General features: G+C 40.3%; 1 protein-coding gene across 1 annotated transcript in view; it reads left to right on the top strand.

Moving 5' to 3' along the window:
• Nucleotides 1-203: 203 nt before the first annotated feature.
• dlgap4b (discs, large homolog-associated protein 4b) overlaps nucleotides 204-15605 on the top strand; it is a gene marked incomplete at its 5' end in the record, with an annotated part of 42063 nt that continues 26661 nt past the window's right edge. Inside the window, 5 exons of the mRNA XM_079629495.1 lie at nucleotides 204-627; nucleotides 1489-2285; nucleotides 3214-3437; nucleotides 6985-7135; nucleotides 7871-8114. Of these exons, the coding sequence (XP_079485621.1) occupies nucleotides 204-627; nucleotides 1489-2285; nucleotides 3214-3437; nucleotides 6985-7135; nucleotides 7871-8114 (1840 nt within the window). The remainder of the gene's footprint in view (nucleotides 628-1488; nucleotides 2286-3213; nucleotides 3438-6984; nucleotides 7136-7870; nucleotides 8115-15605) is intronic.

A 15605-nucleotide genomic window follows, 5' to 3' on the forward strand; every position in this document is an offset into this window, starting at 1 on the left:
TTTTCATTCATAATGCTTAATTATAATTATAGAAAAACTGAAAACGAACTCCAATAATGCTTGTTTGATTTTACCTTGAAAAATAATCTTTTACAGTGTATATTCTGATTCTTTCTCTTGTCTGCTTTTCTCCAGGGTTTCTGTTTCTTCCCGATGGGCTCATGCTCCTCATCTAGGGTGGGGGGGCATTGCCCCATTTTGCCATGAAGGGCTACACCCCCCAGCGCACCCGTCACCTGTCCAACTGCGAGCCGCCCCGTTCACCCAGTCACCGGGACCCCATGTATCCCCCGTCTGCCTCCTCCACCTTGTCTCGCACCCCGTTCCACGTACCTCCAGCCATGGACCACTACGGAACCCTGGACCCGCACCACTTCTCCCCGTCGCCCGGCCCGGGAGGTCTTCCGCCCGACTGCCTGATGCCCCTCAACAACCAGCTGTCCTCCAGCAGCACCTTCCCCCGGATCCACTACAACTCGCACTTTGATCAGGGGGAGTACGGTCACTCGGCGGCCGACAGTATCGGGGGAATCAGCACAGGGACGCTGGGGACGTCTATGTCCATGGGAATGGGTCTCGGAGTGGGACGGACCGCCATGATCACCAGCGGATCCGCAACTATATCAGGTAAGAAATTGTCTTGGAAATTGTCTTTCAGTCAGTTTAGGGCATTGTTCTTCGACTGTTAGCCCTCTTGTGTGTGGGGTTCCTCAGGGTTCTATCTTGGGACCAATTTTATTTTCCCTTTATATGCTCCGATTCACTATTATCTGTATGCGGATGATTCTCAAATTTATTTACCACTGAAGCATGGGCATAAATGTGCCATTCAGTCCCTGCACAAATGTTTGACTGAGGTTAAGTGCTGGTTGGCAAATATCTTGGTTGTATCTCATAAATTACCCCACTAATAATGCCCGGAATGGAACCAAACTTCTACAGAAGTACAAATAGGTTCTGTACTCATAAAATGAGGCATTGGGAAGTTTGTAAGTACATCAGGAGTAAAAGCACTTGCCTGATGGCTTATGCTATGGCTAACCCGGACGTCGAGGTCACTTTCGTGATTTGGGAAAAGCCCCAAAAATGTAGGATGTTGGAAAATAACAATGTATGTTCTGTTAACCAAAGGCTTTTTGATATTCGCTATTGCTTCAATGCAACTTAACAAGCACGCTGTTATGTTTTGCATAGTGACGTGAATGTTCAAGTAAGCTAGATACGAGCAGATTCTGCGCAATTTGCTGTATTTAATATATCATGATGACTCACGAGTTGAGTATTTGCGCTATTTGGCTTACACAAATGTTCCCAGCAAAGTGAGTAAACATAATATGTAACACCAAATTGGCTATTGGTTTGACAGCGTTTATCCGCCACGGTTGATTTTTACCCGCATTTGGCGGGTGTTCATTTCAAACGCTGATTATGATTAATGTGAATAGAGTTCTTCCTAATTATCGACTCTCTTGCTCTTTTGGCGTTTAGGGGCCGGAAAGATGAACCGGTTGCCACCCAACCTCCTGGACCAGTTTGAGAAACAGCTTCCGGGACAACAGGATGGCTTCAGCACGTTACAGTACCATCGCAGCTCCGCCGTGACAGCCACGAAACAGCAACAACAGCAGCGCACGGACAGTCCGGGAAAAATACGTTATTTAGTTCACTCCGTCCAGAAACTTTTCGCTAAATCTCAGTCGCTGGAAAACTCCGCCATCAAGGGTAACATGAACGGTCGCAACAGCAGATCGTCAGGCAGCGATGACAAACATCATCGGAGTAAAAGCAAAGACCGGGCGAAGAGCGAAGGGACGGCCAAACGGAGGCCTCGATCCAATATGTCCGGATACTGGAGTTCTGATGATTTGGACAGCGATATAAGTAACTATAGGAACCCCATGGCTATGATGACTTTGGGCCGGCAAGGGGTGGGATCGGGACCAGGGCCGGGGCCGGAGGGCCAAGTGGCGTCCAGGTACTTCATGCAGGGCTACAGCACCATCAGCGAGCACACGCTGAAATCTTCAAAGAGTAACAGTGACCTCAAGCACCAGGGGCTCCCGGCACTCCCGGGCCCTGGAGGTGTTGGTGGCGGTGGAGTCGGAGGAGTAGGAGGAGGGAGAGGGCCGGTTTTTGATGGGAACTTTAGTAAGTACTCCACGCTTACGTTAGGACCTTCCAGGCAAATATGCCACAAGGGATCCGCCACGCTGGATCGAACCCTCCTGAAGTCCAAGTCCGTCCAGCAGGATCTGGGCTGCCACTTACTGCAGGTGCGAGGGAGGGTGAGTGCATGAATTAAACACTATTAAGGTCCTTGCACAATGAGTCCGAAATTTTCATATGCGTTTTTTCGTATTCGTCATTCTGTGGCTCTGAAGTGTCAAAACACCTCTAAAAATGCTTGCTACGGATGTGAAAACGCAGAAAATCGAACCAGATCTGATTTATTTATGACGGACGGACGAAAGTTTCGGAGGCAGTGTGTAAGCGTGATTGACATAACATGAGGTCGTGTTTTTTTTTTTACATGCGAAAATGTCGGACGAGAATTTTGGTGCAAGGACCTTTATTGTGTTTACTGTGGTGGCATCAAACCTCAGTAGACAAGGGAGCGGTAGAGTGTCATTAGATATAGTGCCAAAGTATATACTGCAGTTTTAACGCAAATGTTTAAATGCCCTGATATGCTCATGGCAATGTTTATTTGCTTAGGGGTAAAAAGAAGATATACCTTTGCTATGGTGAACTGTTAGTGAACATCCTAATGCTGGAAGTAGCATTAAGATGAATATGGTGCAAAAGTTCATTTATTTCAGTAATTCAACTTAAAAGCTGAAACTAATATATTATATAGACTCATTGCATGCAAAGTGAGATATTTCAAGCCTTTATGTGTTATAATTTTTGATTATGGCTTACAGCTTATGAAAACCTTTTCACAATATTCTAATTTTGGATTTGAGGTTTTCATAAGCTGTAAGCCATAATCAAAAATTATAACAAATAAAGGCTTGAAATATCTCACTTTGCATGTAATGAGTCTATATAAAATATTAGTTTCACCTTTTAAGTTGAATTACTGAAATAAATGAACTTCTGAACCATATTCTAATTTTTCCAGTTTCACCTGTATGTACTGCATGCTTTCCTCTCAGTAACAAAAACACAACATAAATGTTTGTCTGATGGTGTTCTCTGGTGTTTGTCCAGATGCCCTCGACCGAGTGGACTGGGACTCTGGGCAGAAGCGTTCCCATGGGTGAGATCCCCTGTAGACGGATGCGCAGCGGCAGTTACGTGAAAGCCATGGCCGACCTTGAGGATAGCGACGACTCTGATATGAGTCCCAAACCCTCACCGAAAAGCACCGCACGGAGGCAGAGCTACTTACGCGCAACACAGCAATCACTAAGTGACCAGTTCCCCTCAAGAAAGTAAGTGCACGTGTTTAATACACACACATATTATTTTTCAGTTCTTTACAGGATGTCTATTAAAACATTAACACGATGTAGGCAAAACCCCAGCAGACCTGTTTCTGTGCCGAAGGCTGGAGATATAATAGGGTACAAACACAGACACACACACTGGTTGTCTGTGAAGACGGCGTCTGAGGTGTGAGCTGCTGTATTTCATGCCTTCTGTATCCGGATGAGTTTTCCTGTGTTTATTTCTCTCTCAAACACACTCAGAATCCAGCTGTGCTTGTTCATGTGCTAGATTAAGCACAGCTAGTCTCTCTCCCTCTCCATATGCTGTACTTCTCCACAACCTTTCTGCTGCTCACATGTACAAAAAACAAAACGGCAATGTTTTGTGGAGTTTGTGGACGTGAAGTCTGCATGGCCAACGTCAGCAATTGTGGGTTTCCCCCCCCACAGGTATCTGGTAAAGATCAGATCACGTTGTGTAGCCTACATGAATAAATGTAAATGTAATGTACATGTAAATGTAAATACATGTTAATCTCAAAAACGTTTCATTCCAGCGTGAGTCTCAAATTGATGTTTTGTATAAATTGTAAAATATTTAATTACATTGGTTGTGGTCCCTTTCATTTATGCTGATTTAAATGAATAACTGCATCTGTGCAGGATGAATATCATTGCATTAGTACAACGACCCCAGTGCTATTTTAGCTAAATAAAATTGTTGACTAAATATATAGTACTTATTGATATTTTTAAGTAAAAAAAATGTATTCCTTTATCATTTTAGTTCAAGTTTTAATTATTTTATTTTATTTTAATTAGATTGATTCCATTGCCATTAATATTTCTATTTAGCTTTAATTTATTTTTATTGCAGTTTTAGTTTAATCTAGTAAGTTTTTAGTTTATATTTTTCCATCTATTTATATTTCAGCTTGTTTTATAGTTTTAGTTTTATTTAACAATAATAAAATGCTGAAACATTCCACTTAATTTTCAGTATAATTTTACTAAATTTTGTGATGAAGTATGACTGGGAGGACATGTTTTTTGAGTGTGTGTGAGACTGACCCTACACCTCTTACCATCCTCTCCCAACCCTGATTTAGGCTGTGTTCGCAATAATATTTGTATGCACTGTAGTCTAATTGATCATTTTTATAATAGTAAATAAAACATTTTAATTATGTAACCATTATTAAACTTTTAAAAAAGTAAATGAAACAATATAATACAAATAATGTTTCAAACACGCTACATTGTTGTCACATGACCTCATCACGATGCATGTGAGAAACATCCAATTATCGTGTTAGTTAAATTTTGTTTTTAAAAAATATATTTCCCAGTTCAGTCAAATAATGATTCACTGCTGGTTCATTAATCATTGCACAGTGAGCAAATAAAGTATGTTATTCAGGGATTCAATGCATACAGATTTTTTCAATTTGCATATAGTTCACAGAATACTTATTTTCCTGTGCTGAATAGTAAAGTAATTATGTTAAGCCGCGTTTCCACTGCAGGAACTTTCCCCTGGAACTAGGGACTTTGGGCTGGTGTTTTTCCACCGCAGAAACCAGGGTCTTATATTTTTAGTAATATTTTGTCAAAATAAATTGTTTCCGGGTAATTTCGGTGGAAGTGCGGCTATAGTGTGTTGTTCTGAACATAGCCTTTGTCTCTCTGTGTGTTTTCCCCATTTATAAGTTGATAAAATGACTCAAACTTCTTGGTTTGAAGCCCCGCCTCTTCTAGTTTAAGCACCTCCCACTTCCTGTACTATATAAAGCTCCTCCCCGTCCCCCACTCCCGTCTTACCCTGCACCCCTGCCTTCTCTCCAGCCGTCTGCTGGATTACTCGATGCTTCAGGGGGATCTGGAGGCTCTCTGGTCCCCCCTCCGTAACATTACTACCCTGCAGCAGATCGGGCGCTCTGTCAGGTCAGTGCAGAGACTGACCGACTGGAGGAGTCGTCGCACCAGCCCTGCTTTCCTCAAACCCTCTCACATTAGGAGTGCTGATTGAAAACTGCTTTACTATTGGCCGAGACTCATTGTTGACACAGTTCTCCTACTCTGAGATGTTTAGTCTCTGAGGTTGCTTTCTCCGCACTGCCCATTTGTGGACAGGTGGGATTTAATGTTGGGGTTTTTGGTTGCATTGCAGACTAATGAGATTTGGGGGGGGGGGGGAGAAAGCATCCTCAGAGTTTGTAAGCTCTGCTAATGCTCATCCTAACTGCTATAAAAGCTCTGATAAGACGATGAGTGGAAACGGTACTTTGCTGATTGGTCATTAGCAGTGTCGCTTCAGTCTGATTGGATAGTGTGTTTGACTGTTTGAGGAAATATGCAGCAATTTTCAGGTCTCAAGTGGTCACCAGACTAATGACACCAATCAGTCTGGATGGATGGATGGATGGATGGATGGATGGATGGATGGATGAATGGATGGATGGATAATTGGAGGGATGGATGGAGGAATGGATGGATGGATGAATGAATGAATGAATGAATGATTGAATGAATGGATGGATGGATGATTGAATGAATGATTGGAGGGATGGATGGATGATTGAATGGATGAACGAATGGATGGATGGATGATTGAATGAATGATTGGATGGATGGATGGATGGATGGATGGATGATTGAATGAATGATTGGATGGATGGATGGATGGATGGATAATTGGATGAATGATTGATTGAATGGATGGATGGATGGATGGATGGATGGATGGATGGATGGATGGATGGATGGATGGATGGATGGATGGATGGATGGATGAATGATTGATGGATAATTGGATGAATGATTGATTGAATGTATGGATGATTGAATGGATGGATGATTAGAATGATGATTTGAAGGATGGATGGCTGATGGATGGATGGATGATTAGAAGGATGGATGATTGGATGGATGGGTGGATGAACAGATGAATAGATTCATTTTTTTAACAGAAAAGTGGAATGATATACCATGTCCTAATAAATCAATATTTCTTCAGTATGGCGTTACAGCTTCACCATTTCCATTTGCTTTTCGTGTAGATCAGGGGTTTTCAAACGTTTGGATGCATGGACCCCCAAATATGATGGTCCTCATGCAAGGGACCATTCCTACATTTAAAAGGCGTCTATAACGTTTATTGTATAAAAATGCAATATTAATTATAAATATGTTAAAATATTATTAGAAAAATATTTAGATTCTATTAGGTTACACTAATATTTTTTTTACTCATTAAGGTACTGATCAGGTTTATTTTTTATTTATTTAAATCTATATATTAATAATATATATTTATTAGTTTATTTATTTATGTACTCATTTATTTACTTATTTTAATGTATTTTAATTTATTCATTTCAATCAAAAAAAAAATCTCTCTTTTTTTTTTTTATGTTTTTCTCTCCACATTTCCACGGACCCCTGAGCTCCCCCTTGTGGCCTGAGTTTGAAAACCCCTGCAGTAGATTACAGCGTTCCCTCATCTGACGTTCTCTCATCTCCTGCCTCTTCTCTCCCCTTCCCTCCTCAGTTGTCTTCCTTCTCTGCGGGAGTACTCTGGGAATCGCAGTCTGGATAACCTGGACTGCATCGGAGGCGGTTCTCCGTTCCCAAACTGGGATGACGATGACCAGTTCAGTCAGGGCTGCAGCACACTGGGACGCGGCAGCTGCATCAGTCAGGTCAGAGAGTTCATCGGGTCATTTATACAGTGTTTCAAAGCAGCTTTACAGAGATAACAGGAAAATAATGCAACAAAGTTTGTTTCTAGAAGAAAATATTGTCACAGTCCAGCTTAAGAAATGGTTCATTCAGTGATGGTTCATTTTTGTTGTAAAAAAATTATTAATTTAGTAAATTTATATATATATAGCCGCTCTGGAGAAAACCGTAATGTCATCGTCCAGCTCAGTTCAGTTCTCATATAACGGTCTCAATGCAGGCAGATCTATAATATTGTTTAAATATCCCCAACTAAGCAAGCCAAAAGCCAAAGGCGACAGTGGCAATAAATCAAAACTCCATCAGTGACAGAATGGAGAAAAATAACTTTTTATCAGAAGGTTTTGTACCACAGGACAACAGATCACCTGTACACAACGACACGGACTGAGCTGAAAATCACCTGAACCATCATAATTACATGAGTATAGAGATTAATACCCAACAAAAAGCAATTTGCACTGAAAATAATGAGTCTTTCTGTTAAATATCTTCATTAATGGGCTGAGTTATCTGTGTGACCTTTGAGATTATCACTGCGAAAGATGAGAAACCTCGCACATGAATCCGCTAAATGACTAATTAGTAACTGAACTGATAAAAATGCTCATGAGGTTTTTGAACGCATGCACACACCAATCACACCGTACACCCATTAATGTTCGTTTCACACGTTTCCTGCGCCGTCCCACCAGATGCGAGACATGGAGTTGAGCCGGCATTACGGAGATGAGCTGGAGGACATGCATCCTCACTCCCGATGCGCCGAGCCTCCGGACATGCCCATGCCCACATGCTTCCGGTCCCGCAGCCACAGCTACCTTCGGGCCATTCAGGCGGGCTGTTCTCAAGACGACGACGACACGGCATCCATGGATTCTGATTCACCGCCGCCCACCGCCGCCACCACAACCGTGCGCACCTACAGCAACAGCACCGGTGAGTTCCCGCACATCTGACCGCGATAAAGACAATAAAACACCTCTGGATGGTTTCTGTCACAAGAAGAAGAAAATTCATGGATCTGTTAATTGATTATGATTTCAATTTTCTAACTGTAGTTAGTGTGTAATGTTGCTGTTTGATCGTAAACAACATCTGCAAAGTTACAACACTCAACGTTCAGAGCAAAGGGAGATATTTGCTTTTAAAGAAATAGTTTTTTAAGGACTACAACAAACGGCAGGAACTACACGACATTCCTCCCGGGTTAGTGACATCACCAACCCTAAAATTTACATAAACCCGCCCCCGGAACACGATTTATAGATTATCATGACATAATATGCTAATGACTAGAAGATAACTACACATAAGCTTCATAAATTCATCAACTATCCATTCAGAAATGTCCTGTTGCTTCTACATGTTGTCACTTCTTCTTGAGTCTCTCCATCATTGACTGACTCCGGTTTGAACATAAAAGGCTAAAAGTTTTTGAAATTTTCAGTGCGTGTGTGTGTGTGTGTGTGTGAGGTAAAAGGACACGAGCTCTTGAAGCTTCGCCCCCTGTGTCGGGAGCAGCAGCTCATTTGCATTTAAAGGGACAGACACAAAACGGTGTGTTTTTGCTCATCCTCAAAAAGTGACACTTTAACATGCTATATAAACATATCTGTGGAGTATTTTGAGCTAAAACTTCACACACACACTCTGGGGACATCAGAGACTTATTTTACATCTTCTGAAAAGGGCATTATACTCCCCCTTTAATTTTAAACATGCAGCGTTTATTTTCCCCATATTTTAAATAAAAATACAGGATGAGTCATGTTGTTGATCTAATAAGCTGAAGTGCAATAAAGTTTGATATGCAAAACTCAAAAGTTTGCATTTTAAGCACTTTTTATTTTTATTATGTGCATTCATATAGGTGAATAATGAGTTCAACTTAACTTCTATATACACACAAACTTTTCCCGGGATAAAGGAAACACACACATTTTGTGACAGCCTGCCATTAAACACCCTAATATAGGCTTTTCAGTCAAAACAATCAATTTAATCATTAAAACAATTATGAAACATAAGAAAATATGATAGAAGAACCATATGATATCTAGCCCCAGTCTTCCATGTGTCATGGACTTGGTGACCAATCTCCCTTTAGATTTGCTGTTTGTTTTTTGTGTCTAATGCACATTTATTAATGGAGCTGCATTCATTATTTATTCAAAATATTTATGCATTTATGTATTTGTGCAATGTGTTGAGGGTTTTTATATACTCTGCTCAATTATATATATATATTAGTATGCAACTGCATAACTGCGAGAGAGAGAGAGAGAGAGAGAGAGAGAGAGAGAGAGAGAGAGAGAGAGAGAGAGAGAGAGAGAGAGAGAGAGAGAGAGAGAGAGAGAGAGAGAGAGAGAGAGAGAGAGACCCGGCCCCTCTCCATTTCATTCACTACTATTATCAGAACGGGGCGGGCTCTAGTATTTCCGTCACACATTTAAGAGGCGGGATCTAGCGGTCTGTTGACCAATCGCCTACACGCAAGAAATGACTGACAGCTCGTTTGTCAAATGGCGATTCCCGATGCGTTGTTTCCTTCAACAATACTCCGCTGCATGTCACGAAGGCGTTTCCACACGGTTCTTTCTTTCCGCGACGTGGACGCTCTTATGATGATGGTGATGATGATGATGGTGCGTTGATATAAATCTCTTTATATGCGCGAAACAGCGACGAGTTGAGGATCGTTTCCAGCGCGAGAGCAGGTGAGAACCACACACTTCTGTCCATGTGATGCGGATACATTCACACATGTGAGTTTATGCTTTAGAATTGTGGTATTCTTTAATATAGCGAATTATTTTACGTATTTTCCAATTATATTTCACGTGAAACGATTGTATTCCTCCGTGGGATTGATTATTATTATAAGTGCTATTATTAATGTAAATAATAATAACATTTTATTGTGATAATTTATATATTTTTTATTTATTATGTTATTATACAGACTATTACTATAGTGCTTGTTTTTTTCTTCACATTTATTTAGAAGTACAGTTTATCAATGACACACACTCTCTCTCTCACACACACACACACACACACCATTCAGTGTTCCCATAACAGTTGTCATGAGTTTCCATGGGGAAGTATCATCTGTAATGGGTCCTAAGAGAGCTGATGATGACTTCTGTAGAGCGGTTGAACTTGACCGCCCTGTCAGACAGGAGCATTCACTGTGTTTATCATTACAGCAATGAAGAGGTTTTACATTACACACATCGCTCTTCTAGTAAAATGTGTCTCTTTGCATTTAAAGGTAGGGTAGGCGATTTGTTCCGGAAACATTTTTTTTTTTTTTACTAGTTGAAAGTCTCTTAATATCCTGGTAGCAATCACTAAGTTAAATGGTCTATATGTATTTATATATCGTCTGTGGAAGGTGTAGGACTGTAAAATGTTTGTCCAATCATTGCATTCGGCCCGAATGTCCTACCTGAGTGTCACCGTCTGACTTTCCATACCTTTACATGCTATGCAGAATTACGTCCGTTTCACACCGCAAACGTGAGCGGTGAAGCTACATATAAGCGAGCATTTCTTCACAACTATAAATTTGTTTTTAGAAGTTGGTCATTAATAAACTTGATAGTCTTGACGTGTGTTAAGATGGGGAGGTGTACAACAATTGCATATAAATGGTAAACAACAAAAACAACCAAGAAAACAGCTCTGATCTTGTCTTTTCAGTCACACTTTGATGTTTAAAAGACAGCCAACATTTAAAGAAAGCTTTTACTGTATATTCTGACTAGTGTACAATTAAAAAAAAAAAAAAATACCATATACTTTTACCCAAACTGAATAATAAATAATTATTCTAAATTAAATTCAAACTGAATAATTTCTATAAATATTTTTGACTCTTCATTTTCTTTTCTGACATAGCCTACTCCAGTTCTTGTTAAAACACACTAGACATGCAATTTTGGCACTTTTTGTTTGAAATCATATTTATTTTGTCCATCAATAGTGTGCTTTCACTTTAATTGAGCGTGAGCCACGCAGCAAAAATAGACTCCGTGCCGAAACCCGTGCTTCACTGCTGCTCACGCGACGCTCCTGCTTGACGCTCACGCGCTGCTCCTGCTCGCGGTGTGAACGCACTCATTTATTAACATGCGCGCCGAAAAAAATATCCTGAACCAAACCAATGAGCTTATGCTGCCTGCGTTCACGCCATAACTACTGTAATTTGTAAGAGATGGAAACCCATGATGTTATACACACTGTGCTGTTCGTGACTCTAATTTATGCGTTTCAATGTCAACTCTATCAACGACGAAATGAATCTGCAGCAGTCAGGTGGTACATGTCAGTGCTCTTTAACTTATTTACGTTCATTATTATTATAATTAGGGCTGTGCGTTAAACGCGTTATTAACGGCGTTAACGCAAACCCATGTTAACGGCGTCAATTTTTTTATCGCGAGATTAACGCCTAGCAAACTTTGTTGTTTTAGTCACATGCTTTTGCAGCAACTAGTAACGTTATTAAAACTACAACGCCACACCGGATCTAGCTAGACCAGAAACAAAACAAAACAACAGCACGCCGCACACACTTGTTTGGGCTTGCGAGCCGCCAAAGAGTGGACGAGAAGCGCTGCGCCGAGCCGCGTCTAGGACAACTGAGCGCGTCTAGCACATCGGACGCGCACTTTCTCCGTTTATGGCCAGCAATAAAAACGCAGAATGGCGCCGCCGGTGTGTGTGCACTTATAGAGAATAATGTGTTCGGATTTTAAATACTGCGACCCTCTTTAACGTTACGTTTTGAGTGGATGAATGATGAGCGCGAGACGCCGAAATGGATGCCAATACGATTCTGAATGGAAAGTTTACTTTTAAAAAGTTGCCAAATGGGTTAGTTGACAAGACCAAAGTGATCTGTGTGTTTTGTCGTTGTGAACTGAGCTATCATCGCAGCACGTCCAGTCTGAAATACCACTTGATGGCCAAGCACACACACACACACCGCTGATGCGATCTCAGCACACTCGTCACTATCAGTAACGTTTCCTCGTCAGTATTTCTGTCACCCTTTTATTGATGGACAGTGTTACATTGTGTGAGAGATTATTTGCTCCAAGTGAGAATGTCAGTGTGGAATTGAACAGTATATGCCAATCTTGTTTTCAATAAAAAAACATTTGCACAAAGCAAGCCGATCCACTTTTCCATGTTGATAAGAGCATTAAAATGAGAAAAAATAATGGGACAAAAAGAAATCAAGAGACATTTAGAATAGATAAAAATGTGCGATTAATCGCGAGTTAACTATGACATTAATGTGATTAATCGCGATTAAATATTTTAATCGTTTGACAGCCCTAATTATAATGTATTATGTACTTTCCTGTAGCTCAGTGGTAAGAGCATTGCGTTAACAACGCAAGGCGGTGGGTTCGATCCCAGGGGATTGCACATACCTATGTAAAAATGTATAATACAATGTAAGTCGCTTTGGATAAAAGCGTCTGCCAAATGCATTAATGTAAATGTTATAATGTTATGTGCTTTGTGACATTAGGTAATTTAACGCCATCTCTCGTGACGCTTGTGTGCTCCCTGCTGTATTCGTATGTGTTTTGAAGGAGACGTGGATTTGGAGACGCTCTGAAGGGAAGGTGGGATCTTACACTTTCAAAGCTAACATGCTATTGCTAGCCGCTTAGAAAATTGCCTACCCTGCCTTTAATTGCTGTGCATCGCTCGGAAACGGGTTCATTCATCTGCAGTTCTGATAACAGGGCTTGGAGGAAATTATACATGCTAGAGATCATAAATGCAGTCTGATTGAGGGGCTGATGCTGTCTTACACAAACAGTACACCCTTATATTCCTTTCAGATGTTTTCTGTGAGCATCTATAAGAAGCGCTCTCTTGATGTCTAGCTATTGTATAATGTTTTGTAGTGCACTTCCGAAGAATGCAACAAAAGACATTCAAAGTGAGTTTTATCAGTCTAGTGAGTTGGATAAATAGTCGGCCAACTCCCAGGATGTTTGTGCAAACAATGAAACAATGCACCTAGTTTTTCTCAATGACCGACTTGCATAAAGCATGGCATTGAGCCTAACAGGTAATCGTATTTTAATCATGATTTCTGCGTCTCTCGGTTAATCATCCGTGCTATTGGCCTGCTGTTTTTTTTATCCTGAAAATATTTTTTCATTTGATATTTCTATTATCTTTGGTTGACATATTGGAATTAATATTTAGAATTCCTCTGTTTTAGCTTTCGAGTGAAGCTTCTTAGGGTTTTACCAGTTCTCAATGTATTAATGTATATATACAGTTAATAAATCGGGAAACTAGTTGAGGTAAATAAATCATATATAAATCGACATTCTCTAGAATTGTGTTTAAAGAAAGTGCATAATTCTGTTGAAATGTAAAAAGAAAATGTGCAAAATAATCTTTGATTGTCTGTTTAACCATTATGGCGCAGCTTTAACATTTGATAAAAAAGGATGTGACTCCCATGGGCCTCCTTACTTTTAGCTTCCAGGTTTTTTCTGCACTTACGGGAATGTTTTTCACGGATCTGCTCAATTATTTAACCGTTTCTCCATTTAGGCTCAGAGCTCTTGTGTTAGAGAGAGCCTTATGCAGCATTAATGCCATACTTTCTTTATGGTTTCTGTAGATATGAATTGCAATTTTGGTGGCAATACTTGTGTTAAAGTCAACATGGAATCAAACGTGACCTTTTTGTTGACTTTAAGCACACAAAAGCATATTCTCTTCTGCTTGATCTGATTGTTTACAACTTCTAAACAGTGGATAGGACAGGATGTATATTACAAAGAGAGATGTCTGTTGGTTTTACTCCTCTCATGGCAATCTAGAGCTTTTGTTTGCATGACTGCTGTTGCTATAGTTCTTCACTTTGGGGTTTTACAGCATTTAAACATCCACAGCGTTGAGAAGTAGCTCAGCGACTGATGCGCTTCCTTTTAAGAAACTCAGGGAGGATAATAAGCTCATTTTAAGGAGTTGTTCAGCACAAAGAGAAAATTATGTCATTATTTACTCATCGCCATGTCCATCTGAACCAATATGCAATATGAAAGGGGAACGAATCTTCACACAGCTTTTGTTCATGCAATGGCTGTCAAGCGCCGAAACAGCTTTAGTGTGTAATGCTAATGTATGAGCATGAAAAAGTTATCCTCTATATCAGTGTCAGTGTTTCTGAACTCCTGAAACGCCTCCATTGTAGTCTTGAGTTTCTTCCGGGAACGAACACATCACAATATTCCTCATTATAATAATTCATACGCAGAATAAAGGGGCGGGGCCTGGTTGAGTGAGTTAGTAGTGTGTTAAACTGCCGGTTATGGTAAGAGCGGGACATTTCCCAGACACATTCGAAGCGCTCGACCAATCACAACACACTGATCCAGCCGACCAATCAGAGCACAGTGTGCTTTTCAGAAGGAGGGGCTTCATAGAGACAGGAAGTAAACAGAGCGTTACTGACAGACTGGGAAGAGAGGAGCCGCAACAATGGAGAATATGAACGTTCAAGCTATGCTAGTAGAGCACAAAAATTTAAATCAAGACTTTGAAAAGGCGCATAATTATGGAAACCTGTTTCTGGAACTGAATTTTAAAAAAAAAAGCTAATAGCGACTTTTTATTTCATAATTCAGACTTTTTTCTTGCGGTTGCGAGTTTACATTTCGCAATTCTGACTTTCTTTCTCAGAATTGTGATATAAACTCGCAATTTCAATAAAATTATAATTATTTATATAATATTGTTATAAATTCCAATTCTGGGGGGGGGGGGGGGGGCTTACTTTTTATCTCGCAATACTGACTTTATAACTCGCAATTCAGAGAAAAAAGTAAGAATTGCGATATTAAAAAGTCGCAATTGTATTTTTAATTGTTTTATTCCGTGGCGGGAACAAGCTTCCATACAATAGGTTCCCTTATTTAAAAACGTTCTGTTTTTTGGTGAACTAATTCATAACCCTTGTACTCTTTTAAGTATAGTGACTGTTGTAGTGTAGGTTTTGGAAGCTGCTTCTTATATTGTCAGCATAACAAACTAAGTCTCAGCAAAAGAAAGGCCTGTAATTAGTGCTTTTATTAGTTATACAACCTTCATCACGCCCAGAATTAGCGAAGCAGCAACACACCCATGTCCTAACACATAAAACAGCTACTGTAATTCAATGTGTGATTTCTCTGCTCAGAAGGTTTGGAATCAACAGCTGCTCTTTCTTGCTTCAATTTTTGGTATCTTCAACAATTTGGTAAGGACATCGCTCTCAAAACGCTTAAAGAAAGATCGTACTGTGTGCTGTTGAGCTTGAGGAAAGAACCCAAGAGTTTTAAAGCTGGATGAAGGGCAGATCATGTTGTTAATCATAGAATTAACCTGGTCCAAATTCTT

Source organism: Phoxinus phoxinus (genome assembly GCF_949152265.1).
Source record: "Phoxinus phoxinus genome assembly, chromosome: 11".
Lineage (NCBI taxonomy): Eukaryota > Metazoa > Chordata > Actinopteri > Cypriniformes > Leuciscidae > Phoxinus > Phoxinus phoxinus.